A 23368-nucleotide genomic window follows, 5' to 3' on the forward strand; every position below is an offset into this window, starting at 1 on the left:
CTGTTAAGGGTTGTGGGGTATTTCAGTTTCTTATGCATTTCAAGTAACGCCAGCAGAGCCTCGGTGTGCACACAGTACAAAAGTGATATCATGAGGTAAGATCTCTATATTGTAACAAATATGTGAACGTGATTAAAAAGGAAAACACCATTACGTTACTGTTTGTTTACTAGATACAAAGCATTGGTGTACAGTAGGCTAAGTACACTGAAAGCAGAAAAGGGGGGTTTGCTATTATATTTTAATATATCAGATTTACAAAATAAGTTAAATATTTAAACATAGTAGAAAAGAAACAAAAGAACAGAGGTGAATAAAATCCCTTGCCTCCAGTTGTTGGTTTCGACTTGCCATAAAAATCGGAGTTTCTAACAAAATGACTTCAATAAAGCCGAGGCACATCCTATTCGGCAGCTCCATCCTCTTGTGTAGGCTCATAGCGTTGAAGCTAAGGAAGTGTGTAAAAACAGAGATTCAATTATTTTATTAGTTTTGAAACGTTCAAGCCTACCATGTATAGATCATCACACTCAATGAAAAATAATCACAGGCAGGCCTACCCTGTTCTTGAGTCCTTTGTTCTCCTCGGCCAGAAGCTCACACCTCTGCAGACTCCTGGCCAGCCACACCCAAGTGCTGCTTGAGGAAACTGGATCTTATTAAAGAAATGACAGTGTGCTGAGGGAGGAATTCAACTCATTCTCAACCTTATTGTCATTGAAAATTAGTAATTTTTACATTTTAGAAAAGCATACCATCATGAGCTGTGACAATCAACACTTGATCTGTCATCTGTGTGAGCACGTCAGGTTGCTAGACCACTAAAGGCAACAGAAAGGTCAGACTCTGAATGAGAGGAGTCTCAGTGGAGTTTCATCACCTTCCAAAAACATAGCTATGCATGACTACATTATGTAGGAAATATTCATTACAAAAACAGAGTAAACATTTTAAAAAAGGATACTCAAGTGCATTGTTGGGTTTCTCCGTCTCTTCATACAATGCCACCAGCACTGTAATAAGGAAAGGCACAAGCCGTTTTCGTAATTTGTGTAGGTCAAATAAAATTAACAATTAAAGTTAATGAAATATTCAAAATAAACACACCACTGGTGAGGCTGTCAAGGACACCAGCCTTCTCCAGGTATCTTTGAAACGGCTCTCGTTTGGACTCTGAAGCCTGTGGACACATTGGCATTGAGACAAATGATACTTGATTACCAACAAGACGGCCTATAGGGAGGAGGTGAGGGCCCTCGGAGTGTGGTGTCAGGAAAATAATCTCTCACTCAACGTCAACAAAACAAAGGAGATGATCGTGGACTACAGGAAACAGCAGAGGGAGCACCCCCCTAGCCACATCGACAGGACAGTAGTGGAGAAGGTGGAAAGTTAAGTTCCTCGGCGTACACATCACGGACAAACTGAAATTTACATTTACATTTAAGTCATTTAGCAGACGCTCTTATCCAGAGCGACTTACAAATTGGTGCATTCACCTTATGATATCCAGTGGAACAACTACTTTACAATAGTGCATCTAACTCTTTTAAGGGGGGGGGGGTTAGAAGGATTACTTTATCCTATCCTAGGTATTCCTTAAAGAGGTGGGGTTTCAGGTGTCTCCGGAAGGTGGTGATTGACTCCGCTGACCTGGCGTCGTGAGGGAGTTTGTTCCACCATTGGGGTGCCAGAGCAGCGAACAGTTTTGACTGGGCTGAGCGGGAACTGTACTTCCTCAGAGGTAGGGAGGCGAGCAGGCCAGAGGTGGATGAACGATGAAATGGTCCACCCATACAGACAGCGTGGTGAAGAAGGCCAACAGTGCCTCTTCAACCTCAGGAGGCTGAAGAAATTTGGCTTGTCATCTAAAACACTCACAAACTTTCACAGATGCACAATCGAGAGCATCCTGTCGGCCTGTATCACTGCCTGGTACGGCAATTGCACCGCCCTCAACCGTAAGGCTCTCCAGAGGGTAGTGTGGTCTGCACAACGCATCACCGGGGGCAAACTACCTGCCCTCCAGGACACCTACACCACCCGATGTCACAGGAAGGCCAAGAAGATCATCAAGAACAACAACCACACGAGCCACTGCCTGTTCACCCCGCTATCATCCAGAAGGCGAGGCCAGTACAGGTGCATCAAAGCTGGGACCAAGAGACTGAAAAACAGCTTCTATCTCAAGGTCATCTGACTGTTAAACAGCCACCACTAACATAGAGAGGCTGCTGCCAACATACAGACTCAAATCTCTGGCCACTTAAATAAATGGACTTAATAAAGGTGTCACTTTAAATAACACCACTTTAATAATGTTCACATATCCTACATTATTAATCTCATATGTATATACTGTATTCTATACCATCTACAGCATCTTGCCTATGCTGCACACCACCACTCATCCATATATTTATATGTACATATTCTACTCATCCCTTTACATTTGTGTGTATAAGGTACTTGTTGTGAATTTGTTAGCTTACTCGTTAGATATTACTACAGTCGGAACTAGAAGCACAAGCATTTCACTACACTCACATTAACATCTACTAACCATGTGTATGTGACCAAAGAAATTCGATTTTTTTTACTTCCAATTTTTTTCAGGGTTCAGTAATTAGCTAGTTCATCCATGATGTTGCTAGATGTTTGCCCAAGAAAGGGAAGGAACAAGACCCTGTGCATTCATACCTCCCTTGATGTAATCACTGTTAATAAAACATGATTGGACAGGTACACAACTCAAGGGCTCCACCACATAGCTTTCACCTGTCCAGTCATTTCTAATCAATGATTCCATCAAGGAACCGAATTCAAGCTTAATGGGACTAGTATGATTGCTAGAAATATTATAGCCTTCCTTACAGTGTACTGAAGAAAAAACATCCAAACTGAGTATTGTACCTCGGTAATAAACAAACTAGCTACAGGTTTAGCTAGCCAGCCAGGAATGGACTAAACTCCACGGTGAAGATTGTTTCTGATTAACTTCACCAACTGAGTGTAGCCGAGACCAGGCTTTGTGGTAATCTAGCTCAGACTACATCGATTCGCCCAAGGTCAATACTTTAAATTATAAAACTTGTACCCATGTTAGCGTGCCTTTGTTTGCTTTAAATCCATACTTTTCAATATACGTTAATTCAAATACAACCACCGACTGTTTGCCCATTGCTCTAAGATGGCAACTCATCGCAAATGCGCATGTGCCAATTGAATCTCAAAAAGGAAACAGTCCGTGGTGGTATCAATATTACCCCAAAGGCAGTACAATATGAAGAGAAGCTAAAACTGCTTCGTCAATTGAAATCTCCATCACACTGTAGGCGAATTCATGGCGACGTTAGCGCATGCGTAGAAATACGTTATCGGGTCCAACGGTCGTCTCACGCGGAACTGCGCATGTGCAGCCTATCAACCCAACGGCAGTCCTTTGATATAAAGTTGTTTTTGACAAATTAAAACGTGTCGGTTTGTCACTTTCACGAAATTGGACTAATAACATGTTCAACTACTTAAGATATTGGCTCGAATCTAGGTTGTGCCTTTAGATTGCAAGAAAATTAACAACTACGGAAAACATTTTCACTCATCTCATTTACATCCCAAACCCCGGCCTGGCCGGTTTGGTCTGTTTCGCAAGCTTTCTCGGAAGTCTCGCGATGTTGTGACTCTGGGTTTGGAAACCGAATGATTAAACCTGTGGTTTACCGTTTATTGAAAAAGTATGATTTTAGCAAACAACGAAAGTCACGCAACTACAGAGGACAAACTTAGGTACAAGGTGGGCGTTTCATAATATATATATTTTTAAGTATTGACCTTGAGCGAATCGATGTAGTCTCAACTACATTCCACAAAGACTGGTCTCGGCTCCACTCAGTTGGTGAAATTCATCAGAAAATTTCTTCACCATGGATTGGAGTTTAGTCCGCTAATTTACCTAGCCAGCTAACTAGCAAATGTGTAAAGGGCTAAATTAGCACACTAACGCGTTATAAAATTACATATGGTTAAACTTTAAGCTCTCCTGGTTGTGGAACAATGTCATTGTTGTATTTTACACACTACATCGTTACTCACGCCAATGTAAAACATGATCTCAGTAGTGTGCCATTATGAAGTTAAACTTTGGCTTTACTGCTAACTGACGTTCTTACGACTCACCGCCTGCAACAGGCAGGTTTCCCTGTTAGCATTGAAGTCAACACAAGCACGCTCGTGCTTAGAGCATGCGCAGTGTAGTTTATTGAAATACTTTCTGTACTGTCTTTTTCTGCCCTCTGCTGGTGATTTTGTAGGCTTTACACAGACGGTTTTCACTTTTTATTTGATTTATTTCACCTTTATTTAACCAGGTAGGCTAGTTGAGAACAAGTTCTCATTTGCAACTGCGACCTGGCCAAGATAAAGCAAAGCAGTTCGACACATACAACAACACAGAGTTACACATGGAATAAACAAACATACAATCAATAATACAGTAGAAAAATCGATATACAGCATGTGCAAATGAGGTAGGATAAGAGAGGTAAGGCAATAAATAGGCCATGGTGGCGAAGTAATTACAGTATAGCAATTAAACACTGGAATGGTAGGGTGTGCATAAGATGAATGTGCAAGTAGAGATACTGGGGTGCAAAGGAGCAAGATAAATAAATACATACAGTATGGGGATGAGGTAGATTGGATGGGCTATTTACAGATTAGCTATGTACAGGTGCAGTGATCTGTGAGCTGCTCTGACAGCTGGTTCTTAAAGCTAGTGAGGGAGGTAAAGAGTCTCCAGCTTCAGAGATTTTTGCAGTTCGTTCCAGTCATTGGCAGTAGAGAACTGGAAGGAGAGGTGGCCAAAGGAAGAATTGGCTTTGGGGGTGACCAGTGAGATATACCTGCTGGAGCACGTGCTACTTTATATTTTGATTGAATGTAGATTCATTCCACAGATGGAAAACAATACTGGAATTACTGGAATAACATTGATTGTACAATTTTACTATGAATCAAAGAGATACATCCATCGTGAATTGCCCCCCCCAGTCAAAACAAAAATAAAACAGTCAAACTATAAATTTCCAGCCAAAATAACTCCAGGTGAAAGGTCACAAAACAAACCTGTGCATTAGCAGAGATACTGTATACAACGACGAGATGCTCTTGTCTCCGCACTAACTGTCGCGAAGGCAGACGGTCTGCTTATCGGTCTCATTGTTGACCCTGTTTAAATTAAGTTCGGTCTGCTTATCGCTGTATTACTGCGGGGACAGATTTTGACGGGAATGGACCCTCTCGCTTCGTTTCTTCCTCTTTGGTACTAGTCTACTTGGTCAGCTGACTGCAAAACATCTGACAAGGATAGAACCAGTCTCGACAGATTGACACCCTGGTTATCCAATTATTATTCGCATCCTATGTACATCGTCCAATTAGATTCAGAGGTGGTTCATGTGCAGGGTTTTCGGAGAAAGGGAAACATAGGGGACCCGAAGATCTAAAGGATAAGGGAGAATATTACAACACACTCTGGATTTGCAAGTAACATTGGCATAATTGATGCATTTAAACTGTATTTTAAATTTTATCGGCGGTGTGGAAGGATCTATCGGTAAAAGCAGGACTGCGTAAAACTAATAGGGTGAGGGGGGATTGGGGAAGCGAGAGTTGTTGGGTCAAAATGTCGATTCAGTACGAAGTGGAACCGTTGGCAGACAGCTATGGGGTTGCGGACTCGTTTCCCAAAGATTTTGGCTATGGAGAAGAGGAGGCCGACATCGAGGATAGCCCGACTCCATCTGACAGCAAACCTAGAATTCTGTTAATGGGTTTGCGAAGAAGTGGCAAGTCGTCAATACAGAAGGTAGGAAGCGATGTCGGCGGACATGATTCAACTGTCTTTACATAACGCCTTATTTTAGTTCAATCAGCAACTATAGCTATCATCACCAGTTATTGAGATAGCTTGCTAACATTGCCACAACTTCTAAACATTCCTGAGGTTAATATAGTAACATGCATCCATTCTGAACGCCAGACTTTACTTCTATGTGAAAGACCAGTTGTCATCCTGGTCTGAATAGCAAGTTACTGCTACATGACATGCAAGTAAACACTTTAGTATAGCTAGCATCTACAGAGATGGTCTGGTTTAAAAACTCCGTGGTGTTGCATTCTTTCTTCTAGGCAGTGGTGTAAAGTACTTAAGTAAAACTAATTGTTTCTAAATACGTTTTTTTGTGGTATCTGTAGTTTACTATTTATATTCTGGAGAACCTTTACCTTACTACATTCCTAAAGAAAATAATGTACTTTTTACTCCATACATTTCCCCTGACACCCAGAAGTACTCGTTACATTTTGCATGGCTAGCAGGACAGGAAAATGGTCCAATTAAAGGTACTTATCAAGAGAACATCCTTGGTCATCCCTATTGCCTCTGATCTTGCGGACTCACTAAACACACATTCTTCATTTGTAAATGTTGTCTGAGTGTTGGCGTGTGCCCCTGGCTATCCGTAAATAAAAAAAATAAAAAATTGGGGCCGTCTGGTTTGTTTAAATTTAAATTTGAAATTATTTATACTTTTATTTAAATTATTTATACTTTTACTTATTTTAGCAATTACATTTACTTTTGATACTTAAGTATATTTAAAACCAAATACTTTTAGACTTTTACTCAAGTAGTATTTTACTGGGTGACTTTCACTTTTAACGTTACTTGAGTAATTTTCTATAAAGGTATCTTTTACTTTTACTCAAGTATGAAAATTGGGTACATTTTCCACCACTGTTTCTAGGGAGGTTCAGCCAACTATTTCAATTGATGTGAGCTAGCTAGTTGGTTCAGCTAACGAGTGCAAATACTATACAATTAATTCAAACGTATGTATGTAAAATAAACCTTTGCTAGGTTACTTGTTAATCATTTATCAGGTGAAAACATGTTTCTTGCTCGGCACTCGTGTGTGCGCGCGCGGTGTGATCACTTGTAAGGATTGGGCACGTGACTGTCTAAAATCTATTTTGTGGCGTTCCAAATCTTGTCAGACACTCGCAATCAGCATTATATTGCTAAACAACCTCACTCATGACAGCAGAGCTACAGCCACACATTTTACAAGTCATATCATCACTTATATGGTTCAATAAGTATGCTCTTTCCAGGAAAATGCAATTCATTCTAGATGCACCATATAACTTTACTCATTAGAATAAACATTTCCCATCCCTGTTTGTCAGTTTTAGATGTAGTTGTTTTGTAGCAGACTTTTTGGCGTTCTTTTTAAGATGTTGGGGGCAATGCCTTCACCCATTTGATACAGGGAGGAAGAAATCATGTAACTTGAAATTAATCTGAAAGTATTTCTGCTTCAGTAGTAGAAGATACAAGACTTACAACAGGTAACGTATTAAAGAGACTTTCTGGTACTTTTGCATACTTTTTAGCCAGTAGTTCTGAAAGTAGCCCACATGTGGTGGCAAATTGAGGTAAAACAGTAATTCTGCTCATATATTATGCATGTATGAACTACACATTGAAACATCCAGCCCAAGGCGAGAGGTTTTAAAATAAAATAAAATACTTCTAGTCTCCAAAGTACCCGAGCATGTCTTTTAAGGGCGCCAAACTATTTAGTTACATGGTTTATTTGTGTTCTTCTCATATATTTTCATTCATAGGCAATGGTTGTGCAGAGCTATACTGTTGTTGAAGGCCCATCTAAATCCATGACCCTAAATACTGAGCCGCAGAGTACGTTCTTCCCTTAATAAGCCTCTTGCTAGTTCCAAAACATGTGATTTGGCTTTTTCCTCTGGTAGTAGTGACCCCAGTTACTACAAACTCTCAAAATGGAGTCTCTCTTTGGTATTTTGAGAAGGAAGCAGTAGGTGTAGGTGTGATCATTTTGTCTTAACAGCACTATGTCTAATTTCCTGTTTCAGGTGGTATTCCACAAAATGTCTCCTAACGAGACGTTGTTCCTGGAGAGCACCAACAAGATCTACAAGGACGACATCTCCAGTAGCTCGTTTGTCAACTTCCAGATCTGGGACTTCCCGGGTCAAGTGGACTTCTTCGACCCCACCTTTGACTACGAGATGATCTTCAGAGGCACGGGTGCTTTGATATTCGTCATTGACGCACAGGTGAAAAGATTGAGTGGAAAAGTGTATTAAAAACACAATGGTTGACTGACTTACTGACACCATAATTGATAAATGCCTGATCTCAGAGATAGAATTACTAGAAAGGGAAAAAGCCCTTCAGACCACAGCATTTTAACAGAATACTCATGTCATGGGTAATGTCTGAACCTGTTCTATGGTCTTTAAATGAAATGTATTCAAACTGACTAAACTGTATAGTTTATACATTTAATTTGTGTTTATAGAGAAGTGGATGATATAAGTGTGGGCCAGACTGCTTCTACTCTGCAGCACAGGATAAGCTTCTCATGTTGAAACGTTAAATGACCCAACGCTTCAAAGACAATTGATTGTCACAGACGTTTTCCGAAGACAGTGCACATTGTTATCCTAACTGCTGGAACAAAGTGATCTTAACCATGATCTAAATCAAAGCTAATTTAATCACGGAGGCCACCGTTTATCTCAATTTAATGATCACATTGAAAGGAGTTACCAGTGTCACTACGTTTTCTATTTTTCTGGTTTGTGTTTAGTAGAGCAGGCAAAGAAAAATGGTTTCAAACATTTTAATGGAATACGAAATTGAGCGTTTCTCATTGGACGTGTCCAGGTAGTCCCTCCCTGTTACACGCCATTTTCTTCTGTTTGGTGCCTAATGAACTAGGGGTGTGAACGTTAAAACGTTTAAATGAAATTGGCATCCTTAACGTTAACATGGAACCCAAACCGGCTGCGCGCGTGCGCTATCGTGCATACATTTATTTTGTCCCCCTACACCAAACGTGATCACGACAACCAGGTTAAAATATCAAAACAAACTCTGAACTAATGTCATTAATTTGGGGACAGGTCGAAAAGCATTAAACATGTATGGCAATTTAGCTAGTTAGCTTGCTGTTGCTAGCTAATTTGTCCTATTTAGCTAGCTTGCTGTTGCTAGCTGATTTGTCCTGGGATATAAACTTTGAGTTGTTATTTTACCTGATATGCACAAGGTCCTCTACTCCGACAATTAATCCACACATAAAACGGCCAACCGAATCGTTTCTAGTCATCTCTCCTCCTTCCAGCCTTTTTCATCTTTGAACTTATATTGTGATCGGCATCTACACTTTCATAGTATTACCACGACCACCGGCAAAACAGTTTGTCTTTCAATCACCCACTTGGGTATAACCAATGAGGAGATGGCACGTGGGTACCTGCGTCTATAAACCAATGAGGAGATGGGAGAGGCAGGACTTTCAGCGCGATCTGTGTCAAATAGAAATTAGTTCTATTTTAGCCCTTGGCATAGCAGACGCTCGTTGGCGCAATAATTGAATAACATGGATTTCAAAATGTATTTTGCGACGCTCGCATGACATGTCCGGTCTGGTCAGCATGTAAGAAAAATCCCTAACCGGAAATCAATGTGTTTTTTTTTTTTTTTTTACTTAGATGCACAAAGTAACAGGATAGTAGGCCAGTTTCTGCAACAACTAGGAGGGTTGAAACGCGAGGATCAACTTCTCTGCTGTTTTGGTGCTCTTGCTACCTCGCTGTGAACAGCGTGATGCGAACCTGTGCACATGTGCATATACTGTGTGTGACTGTGAGAGCGAACTGGTGCATCTGGCTCAATATCATAGCCTTTTCATTGATGATAGGCCCTGCTTTACTGAAGTTGTGAGACATTGCAAGCTAAGAAATTGTGAGATACAGCTTTTAATTACCGATAGATCGGTCAAGTGCACAGTTCTGCCTGTCTGTCTGGTGGCCGACCTGCCTATATTGTGCCCTTCTCTCCGTCCCTCGCTAGCACGCTATGAAAGATGGAAGTGTTTGTATTTTCGGAAGTACGGCATCTAATCAGCTTCCTCCGTTCCAAAAACATGAATCTTAGGAGTGGATTCGTAGCTGAATCGAATCTTGACACTCAGAAATGGGAGTCGACACCGGGAGTTGACGTGGAAGGAATCAAGGAATAAATTATTTTGGACTCAACTATCCACCACTACGTCATCACATTAACAGTTCGTAAAAAAGGCAAGGGACAGCAATGAAGTCCTGTATGGCAACACTTTGAGAAGGAAATGCAAACTTTGCATGGTGGAATTGAGGTACAGTTTAAATTGCATTAATGGACCACCCCCCAATTTTTTTTTTTGCAGTTTAAACATTAATAAAAATTGTCCATTTGTCACATTCCTATAACCCGCAACAGGACACAGTGTCCACATTGCTGGTGTTTTTTATCAACCTTAATAAGGTTGTTAATCCACCCTAAGCCACTGTTTATCATAGGAATTGGTCTTAAATAACTATGTTTTGTGAACATATGTTTAATTTGGTCATTTATAAGGTTGGTAGCAATGTGAAAATTGTTGTGCAAATCTGTTGCAGCTCTAGTCAACTACAAAACACACAATGCAATACTCTCTCTGGGCAGGCTGGCTAGCTGGCTGGCTAGCTAGCAAACATAGCTACACACAATAATACCAAAGTCAATATCAGCATGTGAAGTAGCTAGCTGTAAAATTGCCTAAAACAGCACTATCAATTTAGGCGTCTCTCACAGTTCGCCTCTCCACAAAGTGAGTACAAAGTACGTTGCTATAGCAATAGCGGCCCTTTCCCACGTTTCCAACAGACACACAGGGCGCATCGCATTGAAGGAGAAACTGAGTTGAATAAATTTGATTCACTGTTTAGATTGAGAAAATCTAAGCGAAAAACAGTATATAGTTTTTCATGATGATTTTTAAATGGATGTATGTGTTCTAGACAAGTATGCCCATACCATCTATTGGCTGATTTGGTGATCTTTAGTGCAGGTAGGCCTAATTGTTATAATAGCGTTATGAAATGTCATAATGTGTTATCCCATATCTCCAGTGACGAGAACCATGTAGCTATGACGCGTTCCTACAAGATTTCCTGATTTCAGACGGACCACTTAGAAGTTAAATCACTGGGGGGAATTGTTATTTTACCCACTGATAGAACATAGGCTTTCACCAAATTGACAGGAGTGTCATGATTTTTCTTTCTGTGGGTGGATTATCCCGTTAATGTTGTCAATTATCTGTGAGGTATAACTAGGTTGTAACTACTTAACGTGTCCTAGGTGTTGTATGTCCAACAAACCTACTGTATCCTTTTGCCAGTTTATTAAGATTTTCCAGCTGAGTTAAATTTAGGAAGTGTTTGTACAAGCCACTGTACTGAGGCAGAGTGGCACTCCATATCTCACTAGCGTTCAGTATCTCTCAGTGCAGATTCAGAATTCGCAGGGAAATAAATTGGCCAGCTTGCTCAACACATCCAATGTTGTCACTCATTTTTGCAGTGGGACTTTGAGATTTTGCAATCTGAAGTATTATCATGGTTATGTTGAAATCTTCGATTGCTTTAATCTAAAAAGTAGCCTAATTCTCCAGGAATTCTGGCTAACTCTCCCCACCACAGGGATTGTAACAAGTAGGATATATGGGCGTAGGCGATTGCAATTTGGCATAGGGGATTGCGTTATGCATGTTGGATAGTATGGATGTGGAAATGTGCATGCAGGCAGCAAAATGCATGTAGTCTACTTTTTAGGCACACTTGTACACTATTTTGTTTTAAGCCACCTTTTCTATTTCTCTCTGTCTCGGTCTGTCTGTCTCTGTTTGTGCGTGTGTTCTTCTTTCTGCCCAGGATGACTATGTGGAGGCATTGGGAAGACTCCACCTCACCGTGTCGCGGGCCTACAGGGTCAACCCTGAGATTAACTTTGAGGTGTTCATCCACAAAGTGGACGGCCTCTCCGACGACCACAAGATCGAGACCCAGAGGGACATCCACCAGAGAGCCAACGACGACCTGGCAGACGCCAGCTTAGAGAAGCTTCACCTCAGGTAGATCCACAGACACTCACCCTCAAAGGGATAGTTCAGAAAATCTAACCATCCCTTTAATCCTCTCCTTTTGAGTTTACAGTATGCCAAGGGAAAAGCATTGAAAGCCTACAGAAAGAGCAGCTACACTAAACTAATTAGCCTTCTCAGCTTATTACCTTGCTATTGTTGGTTAGTATTCTATTGTAGGCCTAATTCTCTTTTTCTGCTGTTCAACCCAGCAATGACCTCATGGGAGTTCAGTTGCTGTGCATTTGACTATAATGTTAGCAGTTTTAGCATTGGTCAGCCATCTTTATTTCACAACATAAGCTAGTCATCTGTGCTGCCAAGTAATTTCTTGCGGCCTCTTGTCACTTTGATTCTTTTCTAAATAGCATGATTGGTTTTGGAATATGGCTGAAATCTGAGTGAATCAGATCACACCTGCGATTCCACTGATGTTGATACAGTGAAAATAGATTCAGGTAGTTTTGTGTTAGTGTTGTTAGCCTAGCTGTTATAACTCTCTCACTTTGCATAAGGAATGTTGTCCAGTTTATTTAGGCTTGTAAGATTGGGTTCCCAGAAAAGGCTTGCCTTACACAACACATGGATGAAAATATTTGCCGCGGTGTGAGGCAAAACACGTGCCTTGTTTTGGTCCAACATTTGACTGTGAGTGGGGTAGTAACACATTAATGACAAGCACACTTGTCAGTGTGTGGTCCTGGATCATAGGGTTTGCTTGTATATTTTCCGCGCATGGTTGTCATACTCCGAGCATTACTGTCAGATTCCACCCCGGCCTCTTAATGAACAAACACCACAGCAAGTGTGCATGGTGCAAACTGTCTATGTTAAAGGATCAGAAGGATTACATGTAGCCTATATATCATGTACCGTTATGCTTATACTGCCTTCAATGTTTGCTATTTTCTCTTTTGAAATTGAAACTATAGCCTCAAATTTGAACTCTGCTGAAATCGTTGTTTTTGATGGTGATATCATCACATGCCCTGATGATAATTTCCCAGATATTGGCCTAGGTCCTTTATACATTAATGATACTGAGCCTAGCGAGTCGTTTTATGAAAAGACAAACCGGTTCAAACACGCTCTGCAGATTTTCAGTACTAGGTTTTTCAATCGGCTGTGTGCTTTTCCTTTCTTGAGATGTCGGCCTATTTTATGAAAGGTGAGGTTGCTGTTGGTGCACGCCAGACAGTTGGATCAAGGGTGGATTTATAGTGAAGCTGGGAGGAGGGCTGTCATGTTGAGTTGAGTTGTGTTCTGTTCTCTGCACTGCGAAGACATCTCTGTGTGAAGTCTTTGGATCTGTTGGTTAGAACTGCGGTCTCTAAAGTTTCCCAATTTTCTATTTGGGACAATGAAGTTACAATCACTACTGTTATTTATAGAATTCTTTAAAATGTTCCGCTACCTTAATGCTTTTGTAATACGTTGCTAATATTTTCAATTCTACAGTTGGACTGTCCCAAAATGTAGCATCATGGGCATTATTAAGTGATAGCTTATCTTTGTGTGTGTTTAAAGCTGAGAAATGCTTTCAGTTTCTAATGTTCCCTACTGTTTTGTAATATGATCCAGTCTCGCTTTGTGTTTTTACTTGAACTACAGCGCACGAGGAACTAAGTTATCAAATCAGTCCTAACCTGTGCAAACCTATAGCTAACTTCCCTTTCGTTTCTATATCTTTCAGTTTCTATTTGACAAGTATCTATGACCACTCAATATTCGAGGCCTTCAGTAAAGTGGTCCAGAAGCTTATCCCACAGCTGCCAACACTGGAAAACCTTCTAAACATCTTTATATCCGTAAGTACCAAATTCCCTCTTGATTTAGTTCTCGCTGTTTGATTTGAAGTTTTTTTTGCTTTTCTTTCATTTGTTTTACCTGGGTTGTGTTCATTAGTGTACACCATAACAAAAATTAATTTCAACAGAAAACGGAAAGTGATGTTTCTCATTGGACGAGTTCAGCTAGTCCCTCCCTGCTAGTTGGCTGTACCTGCACCAAAACTCCAGTATTTTTCATAGCTTGTTCTCCATCTTCTTTTTAAATAGGGAGACAAATGTTTTCAGCACTTTTATTTCTATGTCTGACCAAAACATGTTTCCTCATGGCTCCCTCTTGTCCCTCTGCAGCAATATGTGTGGAACATCGAATCACAATAAAATCCCATTGTTGAATCGCAGTACATATAGAATCGTGAGAATTGCAGTACATTGAGAATTGCAATACATATCGTATCGGCACTAAAGTATTGTGATTAATATTGTATCATGAGTAGGGCTGTTGTGGTGATCGTATTACCTCCACACCGACAGTCATGAGTCCTGACCACAGTCAAATTCCACGTGACCGTTGAGTCACGGTATCTCCTCTTATGCACTGTGGACATGCGTTGGTACGTAGTATCCAACTCGCTAACGACCATCAGGTCCTATTGGCCTGGTACTCAGGGCTCTGTTGACCCTCTAACCACTCTGACATCAATGCAAATGCCATCGAAAATCACATCAAACACTTTTCATCAAAACAGTAGCATGCTTTTAAAACGCACCTCACTGTAATTGATCAATTTTGAAGGAAGAAGTTCAACAACAGGTTGAAACTGAGTGGAAAACATGGTCATTGTAGATGTTGTTCAAAGCCTTAACACCATGAAATGGACAGCGCTTTATTCGGTGACGATTAATTCAAAGCACCCATACTATATATGAACCCGAAAACCCCCAGAAATAAAATGTTTGCCGCTATACAATGCATAGCCTACCGCATATTATGCACGGCAAAAAAACATGAAGAGGGAAAAAAAACGAATTTAAGATGTCTTTGGTACATAATTGGTATAGCCTATACTCTAGTAATCACCTTTGAGTGTGGACTGTATTATTATGCATACTGGATGGACTGGTTATCTTATGCTGCGCTCCAAACTGCTGTTGAGTCTGGGAGAGAACATATAGGTCTAGGCTATGTTGTTTGTTTGTTGATTATGCAGGGCTGCTTACAGAGTTAGCCTACAATTTATAGTGCATTTGTATAGCCTAGTAATAGGGAATTGTTTTTATATTTTCCAAATCAATAGGCTGACACTACCTTAAGGTACAGAATATCTCACCACTGTGCGTTTCCATCTCATCCCCTCTCTCCTTCATTCCTTTCTCCAGGTGCAGAGAGAGTGACTGTCAGCTTAATTAAATATGTTTTGAAAACATCTTACTATCGATGTTCCCGAACGGATTTCACTTGGGTTTCCCAAATTAAGCACTGGGTAGCTGCAGTAACAGGGTTGGAGAGCCCATGGCATACAGAGGCTGCATGCTCCTCAAACAGTGGTTGATGCGGTGTGTAATAACCAGAGTAGCCTACCCGGCATAATTTAAAAAACGAACTGGCGGGAAAGCGGCCTCCGTTCGTTATTCCCCTGTTCCTGCCCATTTGATAATGGGTCATCATGCAGCTCATATATACATTTTGATTTCTAAGGTTTGTATACATTCAGAACTAAAGTTGCCGAATAACTGAATCTAGCATATAAGACCTGTTCCAAATGATCACTTTTTTACGCTCACCATAGCCACTTAATATGTGTACTCACTTTTCTGTTTTATTCAGCTAAGTTCAATTATGTTCTTTTTAGTATTAAATCAAATAATGGCTGGGGACTTATAAGCATATCTTGTCTGCTAAATGAACAAGTCTACTGCCTATGGCATGGCACATGGCCTACTGTATGTTATCTGGCTAACTCACATTCTGTTCTTCTGAAATACATTTTCTTCATATCGTAATGTTTCTTTAGACCTGCCTAAAATAAATAATGGATGTATTGTGAGGGTGTATATTCAATTGATTTATTAGACTTTTTAAAATGTAGATGTTCCGAAGGCGCTCATCAGCGGCTTGTATGGGTGCAGGCCTGGAGATGCTAAACGGGTTTCTGTTAATTAACAGTCAATTACCGTGGGACCGGAAGTCTTTTGCATGACAATAACCGTCTGACAAAATTTCATGGACGCCACACCCCTAACCATGAGGTCCCAACCCTAGCAGAAATGGTGTCTGGTGTGTGACTTACATTGTGACGTGTGTCATCATCATCGTCAGCCCTGATGACTCTTTCATACACTGCTTTTATGGTTGTTGTATAATACCAACCTTCCAGACCCCAATGTCTCTTCAATCCCGGTCAAAATACGTTTTGCATTGGTAAATAAAATGTTTAGTTTTTTTTACTTAGTAGTTCAATAATTCATTTGGAAACCCTTGCTGTTGACATGAACTGAAAGATAGCTCTGAGAGATTTCTGCCAAGCTTGCTTTTAGAAGAACCAAATGGGCACTCATGGTGTTTCTCTGCCCCTCCTCCTTCCCTTCCTCCCCTGTACCCCTATTCCCCTCATCTCCCTTTTCGCCTTCCTCAGAACTCCGGCATAGAGAAGGCCTTTCTGTTTGACGTGGTCAGTAAGATCTACATCGCCACAGACAGCAGTCCGGTGGACATGCAGTCTTATGAGCTGTGTTGTGACATGATCGACGTGGTTATAGATGTCTCCTGCATCTATGGGTAAGTCCCCTAGAACTGAATTCAGTTATGTCAGATATGTATAGTTTACAGCTGTGTGCGTGCATGTGTTTGTGGTCATTTCTGTGACAACACTTTACTCCAAGCCGAATGGTATAAAATCATACTTTTACTCCTTGTTATAAGCGTGTATGAGGCGTTTAATGTCTTATTATAAAGTTTGATATGTTAGGTCTCTGTATCGAACACATTTTCAATTTGAATAAGTTCCTTACGTTGACTGTTCTATTTTGTGTGTGTTATTCCAGTCTGAAGGAGGACGGCAGTGGTAGTGCCTACGACAAGGAGTCCATGGCCATCATCAAGCTGAACAACACCACAGTCCTCTACCTGAAAGAGGTCACCAAGTTCCTGGCATTGGTCTGCATCCTCCGAGAGGAGAGCTTTGAGCGCAAAGGCAAGCCACCCACCCCAGCACTTCCTCATTACGGCATGAAGCAGTCTCTCGATCAAGTGCGACTTCAAGCGCAACATTCAGACAGATGTCAATGGAAGAGTGGCACAGTCTTATTTAAGGAAGTAATCTTGAGTCTCTTGAATTTCAAGTTTCACAGGCGGTAGCATGCATATAAGTGGTTTGTTTTTCTTTGCCACTGTTTTTGTAAATGTTCTTCACACAGGGCGTTATTGGTTTATCTTGTTAGGGTGATCCTTTATTCACGTCTTATTCTTTGTTTCCACAATACATGACTTATGGAGTAATCGACTGAGTGATGTTCAAAGTCTCTAAGATCACAGAAGTGAAAATATATTCATACCCTTCTCTCATTGACACGTATCTCTCCCCAGGCTTGATAGACTACAACTTCCACTGTTTCCGGAAGGCCATCCACGAGGTGTTTGAGGTGGGCGTTTCCACACCGTGGACGGGCTCCCAGGTGGCCGGCACGCCCTGCACCAAGGCTGTGACACTCAACGGCACGCCCCGGAGCACTGTCTAAACACAAATAGACAGACGGCGAGAGGATAGGAATGGACAAAAAGAAAGATGGGGAGGGATCGTGCGGAAAAGACTAATGGATTGGGGTTTTCAGTAAACCAATCATAACTCTCGCACCCAGATCCTAAAAATCACAGGAAGAGGACTAGAGCAAAGAATTCAAATGAAGAGTCAGGGCTGAACCCGAAGCTCAGAGGCTAAGGAGGACTGCGAGCTTACAAAGCTAGGATGGAAGGGAAACTAAGTGCAGAGATACTAGGAACATTCGTACATTTCGTGTGAATGCAAGGCATTGTTTTCCGCTGTTCGGCACTCTTTGCCACGAGTAAAAACAGTCCAACAGGACTGGTATACGTAAGCAAAAGCCTATTTGGGAACTTTCAGTGAGATAGGCCTCACGTGCTGCAAGTCCCAAGAGACCTGAGGAAGCTTGGTAATATCGTTGTCTGTTTTAGCTGCTGGTTCATCCATGTGAAGAAGTACTTTAAAAAAAAATGTAAACGTTGATGTAACCCTCGATAAGGAGAAGAAACTGCAAAGGCTGTAACGGGGATCAGTATAGTTGTGTAACCCTGTGCAGACTTATGGGTCGAAATGCTTGGTGTTTATCCAAAACGCACATGGTAACACTTTCTCAAGGCCTTATTTAGATAGAAAGCTTGCAACAGGCAAGCTCAATCACTACTCACTCGCCTGTATGCTGCCCAAGACTTTGCTTCTGGTTTCATTAATTCTGAAGAAAACAGGGTTCCTCAGAGTGCAAAAGGGATTGTAGTGTAGACTTTTTCTTCTTCTGTTGTGTGTGTGTGTCTGGAAAAGAGGATAGTTGGTGATTATGGATTCATGACTGCCCCATGTTGATTTGCCAGTGCCGGACCTATGCTCAAAGTTGCTGTAGTGTCATACTGTATAATGCTATGCCATGTAGGAAAACTGAGCTAAAAAATAAACCTGTTACCAGCGGTTTGATCAGTGATGCTTATAGATTCTGAAACAACATTATAGATTCTAACTACAATTTGTTGCAGTTGGAAATCTGATTCATTAGAATCTTGCACAGACAAAACATTCTAAATATAGTCTTCTGGAAATAACCCATTGCATTGGCTTATTCTCTTGGTTTGGCTATGAAATAATGTATGCAGTACAAGCACATTCTAGATATATCTATCTCCCTTATGCATAAAGTACTCCGTTTAGCCATATTTTCTGACACTCAATCGTAATACTGCCCCGCATGGATGCTTGCCATAGACCAAATGCTACTAACAGCCAATCAACTATGCCAATCTTCAACTAATGTGTGCAACTCATACATTTATGACATCACAAGTTCTTTGAGCATGACCCTTCTCTTTACTGAAGCAGGTGGAGTCTGATGCCATTAGGAATGAGCTAATCTGGTCCCAGATCTGTTTGTGCTGTCTTGCCAAGGCGTGACAATGAATAAAAGAGTTGGCAAGACGGCACAAACAGATCGCGGACCAGCCTAACTAGGAAAGGTCTCTGATGGGACCTATACATTCTGGTTGTGTGGCATCAATCGACATATCATTTAATGATGGTTATGATCATGATAAACAGAATGGTGGCAATGAAACGCCGGTCACCACTTCAAACCCTGCCTTACGTGACTAGTTGTTTCATTCACTCATCCCCCATCGCACAGGGGCGGCAGGTAGCCTAGTGGTTAGAGCGTTGGACTAGTAACAGGTTGCAAGATCGAATCTCCGAGCTGACAAGGTAAAAAGCTGTTCTGCCCCCGAACAAGGCAGTTAACCCACTGTTCCTAGGCCGTCATTGAAAATAAGAATTTATTCTTAATTGACATGCCTAGTTAAATAAAGGTAAAATTAAAAACTTAAATTTTTTAGGACAGCAACAATGGCTTTCCACTTCTGGCACTTCTTTGGAAATCTTCTCCACTGTGCTTTAGCTCTGCTGATGTTGATCAGCATTTCGGTGTCTATTAGGTTTGTCTCAGAGCCACAAGGAGTTGGGCCATTGCTTGTTTCTCTTGAGGAGGTTGGCGTTTACTGCATTAGGCCAACAGATGTGTTCTTCGCAGACAAGTTGTGTGTAAGGTGAATCGTTTGTTCAGGTCCAGTTCAGTCACTTTCCAGCACTCTGTACCATATAGCACAACACTGGTGGATTTAGAATTTGGTCTTTGTGCTGTTATCTATCATCTTGACTTACAAACTTGTTGGAACTTTGTGAAGGTTTCACTTTAGCCGAGGGTTCTGCTCAAGGACTTTGTCAGTTTTATCACAGCAATCCACACAAAAAAACAAGAAACGCAGCATGAAGCCGATATGAAAACCCATTCCAAGCATGTATGCAATAATGCGTCGTCAAGCTAAATTATTCTCACCATAACATTGCTCATTGTATTTCACTGTGGGTAAGGGAGACCAGGTCTAACAATGAAAATGAATCCTGGGAAAAAATGACCAAATTGCATTATTCTGCCCTGAATGCAAGAAAGGTGTTTTTTTTTTGCCTGTGTTTGTTTTGTTCATTTGATTTTTGCAAATAGTAGACATTTGGGACTATAGTAAATCCACTGTTGTCAGTTCTGCCAAAGGTTTTATCATTCACATGAAATAAACACTTGCACATCAAAAGCAAATGTTTCTGGTTTTACTTGATGTTTTAGGACATTAGGTATTTGGCAGACTAGGGCACAATGATGTATCGTATGAAATCTGGTATCTGGCACAGTATCAAAGGCTCATGTGCTGGCTTGCCAAATCTGCAGGCTCTTTTGACACACCTGGAAATGAACACTAGATGGTGCCAAATGACTGTTCTCATTTTTTCATTATGTTGTTGCTATTCAGTTGTTTGCCAAACTACCTGAATAATTATGCATTTCAACTATGCATTTCAGTGATGACTACATTGGCTATGATAGACTGTTTTTAACCCTAGCCACAACCACAGGGATCGAACCAGAAACACTTGGAGGTCAGATATCCAGGCAGAGATGACTGAGAGCGGTCTCAACTGGTTTGCTGTGAAAGAACTTGCCCCGAACCGGGAGAGATGGAGAACAATGGCCTTCGTCAATGGCCTGTGCTGAAGGTAAAGTATACAAATCCGACAACCACGTTTTTCAAAAAACAACACAACTTGCCTAAAAACATCTGTATGTGATGTATATATTTTCCATTTATAATAACATAGGCTAAATACATTGGCCTATATTTTCAACAATGCTATTATTTGAAACCTTAGCCCAAAAAATGGCAAATTTTGTTGAGTTTGCTGTGGTTCAACATTGTGTGGTCTTTTTAAAAATAAATGTACCAAACCATAAACCCCCACTGGTTTACTGTGCAAAATATCAGTTGAATGGCTCCGCTATGAAAGTGCCTTGCCAGTTAAAATAAGCCTCACAGCCACTGATGACCCATTATGTGCAGAGGTAGGCAAGGCAACTAAACACCACTTCCCCACAATTTAGATGCAATAAAACACTGACAGCTTTTTTTATCCACTTCATTAAGCCTCTAATTTCTTATAAAAATCCTGCATTAATCTTGACGACGGCTTCCCCGCGGTTCTTTAAACTCTACTCCAACCTTCCCGTGTTGGTTTGATGGCTCCTCAAATAGGCTCTAATTTAAGATAAATAATGCATTCCCACTGTAGCAACCATGCCAAGGAATCTACAAAATGACTGTGACATACTAAAGTCATAAATTAACAATCAAAGTATAAGGTCTCTCAAACCCTACATCCCAAACCGAGTACACCATTCTGCCACCTCTGGTCTCTTGGCCATCCCACCCCTACGGAAGGGCAGCTCCCGCTCAGCCCAGTCAGTGCCCTTTTCTGTCCTGGCACCCCAATGGTGGAACCAGCTTTTCCCTTTAGGACAGCAGAGTCCCTGCCCATCTTCCCGAAAACATTTGAAACCCTCCGTCTTCAAAGCGTGTCCGAAATAATCCCACAGCGCCCCCCTACTTTGCTGATAGTAGGTACATTTTTCCTCAATACATTAGCTATGACTGAGGTATGTGGTTGTCCCACCTAGCTCTCTTAATATGAATGCATTAACCCTAAGTCACTCTGGATAAGAGGGTCTGCTAAATGACTATAATGGTAAATGTCTCAAATTGTAGACGAATCACATTCTCTGATAGGCCGCCTGCCAGCCTAATGTTATGTGAATACTAAAGGTATTGCTCTGCAGTTTTTAAGATGTTTTTATTTTTTTCACAAGTTGAAATAGGTTTGACCTTTTTAGGTATGGTGCGAATAAGGACTTGAGGTCCTGGCTTACTATGCTAAAGTTGAAGTCAATGTTTTTGGGCTCTACTGCCAACATTGGTCATAGACCTAAAGTCATTGTGATGTGATGATGGTACACTATATACAGTGCATTCAGAAAGTATTCAGACCCCTTGATGTTTTCCACATTTTATACCAAAATGGATGATTTTTTCTCCCCTCATCAATCTACACACAATACCCCATAATGACAAAGCAAAAACAGGTTTTTAGAAATTGTAGCAAATTTATTACAAATAAAACAACTTATATCACATTTACATAGTATTCAGATCCTTTACTCAGTACTTTGTTGAAGTGCCTTTGGAAGCAATTACAGCCTCGAGTCTTCTTGGGTATGACGCTACAAGCTTGGCACACCTGTATTTGGGGAGTTTCTCCCATTCTTCTCTGCAGATCCTCTCAAGCTCAGTCAGGTTGGATAGCATCGCTGCACAGCTATTTTCAGGTCTCCAGATATGTTCGATTAGGTTCAAGCCGGGCTCTCAAGGACATTCAGAGACTTGTACTGAAGCCACTGCTATGTTGTCTTGGCTGTGTGCTTAAGGTCGTTGTCCTGTTGGAAGGTGAACCTTCACCCCAGTCTGAGGTCCTGGGGCAGATTTTCATCAAGGATCTCTCTATACTTTTCTGTTCCTTTTACCCCTCAATCCTGACTGGTCTCCCAGTCCCTGCCGCTGAAAAACATCCCCACAGCATGATGCTGCCACCACAATCCTTCACTGTAGGGATGGTGCCAGGTTTCCTCCAAACTTGGCATTCAGGCCAAAGACTTTAATCTTGGTTCCATCAGACCAGAGCATCTTATTTCTCATGGTCTGAGATTCCTTTCGGTGCCTTTTGGCAAACTCCAAGTGGGCTGTCGTGCCATTTACTGAGGAGTGGCTTCCGTCTAGCCACTCTACCATAAAGGCCTGATTGGTGGAGTGCTGCAGAGATGGTTGTTCTTCTGGAAGTTTCTCCCATCTCCACAGAGGAACTCTGGCTCTCTGTCAGAGTTACAAACAGGTTCTTGGTCACCTCAATTTTTTWAACATTTTTTTTCACCTTTATTTAACCAGGTAGGCTAATTGAGAACAAGTTCTCATTTACAACTGCGACCTGGCCAAGATAAAGCAAAGCAGTTCGACACATACAACAATACAGAGTTACACATGGAATAAACAAACATACAGTCTATATACAGTGTGTGCAATTGAGGAAAGGCAATAAATAGGCCATGGTGGTGAAATAATTACAATATAGCAATTAAACACTGGAATGGTAGATGTGCAGAAGATATGAATGTTCAAGTTGAGATACTGGGGTGCAAAGGAGCAAATAAATAAATAAATACAGTTTGGGGATGAGGTAGTTGGATGGGCTATGTACAGGTGCAGTGATCTGTGAGTTGCTCCGACAGCTGGTGCTTAAAGCTAGTGAGGGAGATATGAGTATCCAGCGTCAGTGATCTTTGCAGTTCTTTCCAGTCATTGGCAGCAGAGAACTGGAAGGA

General features: G+C 41.1%; 1 protein-coding gene and 1 pseudogene across 2 annotated transcripts; one reads left to right on the forward strand and one right to left on the reverse strand.

The window, feature by feature from the left end:
* Positions 1-150: 150 nt before the first annotated feature.
* Positions 151-4182, reverse strand: LOC111959152 (c-Myc-binding protein-like; annotated as a pseudogene).
* LOC111959140 (ras-related GTP-binding protein C) lies at positions 3691-18537 on the forward strand. Of its 2 annotated transcripts, none has more exons than XM_023980604.2 (7): positions 3691-3793; positions 7954-8157; positions 11842-12041; positions 13744-13858; positions 16474-16616; positions 16883-17031; positions 17424-18537. In XM_023980604.2, exons 1-7 carry the CDS (start codon positions 3737-3739, stop codon positions 17573-17575), a joined length of 1020 nt encoding a protein of 339 aa, XP_023836372.1. In that variant the 5' UTR covers positions 3691-3736; the 3' UTR covers positions 17576-18537. The 2 variants fall into 2 exon arrangements, with proteins under 2 accessions (XP_023836372.1, XP_023836371.1); XM_023980603.2 differs by lacking the exon at positions 3691-3793 and adding an exon at positions 5170-5866.
* Positions 18538-23368: the final 4831 nt, after the last annotated feature.

This window comes from Salvelinus sp. IW2-2015, linkage group LG35, assembly GCF_002910315.2.
Source record: "Salvelinus sp. IW2-2015 linkage group LG35, ASM291031v2, whole genome shotgun sequence".
NCBI classification, from domain to species: Eukaryota; Metazoa; Chordata; class Actinopteri; order Salmoniformes; family Salmonidae; genus Salvelinus; species Salvelinus sp. IW2-2015.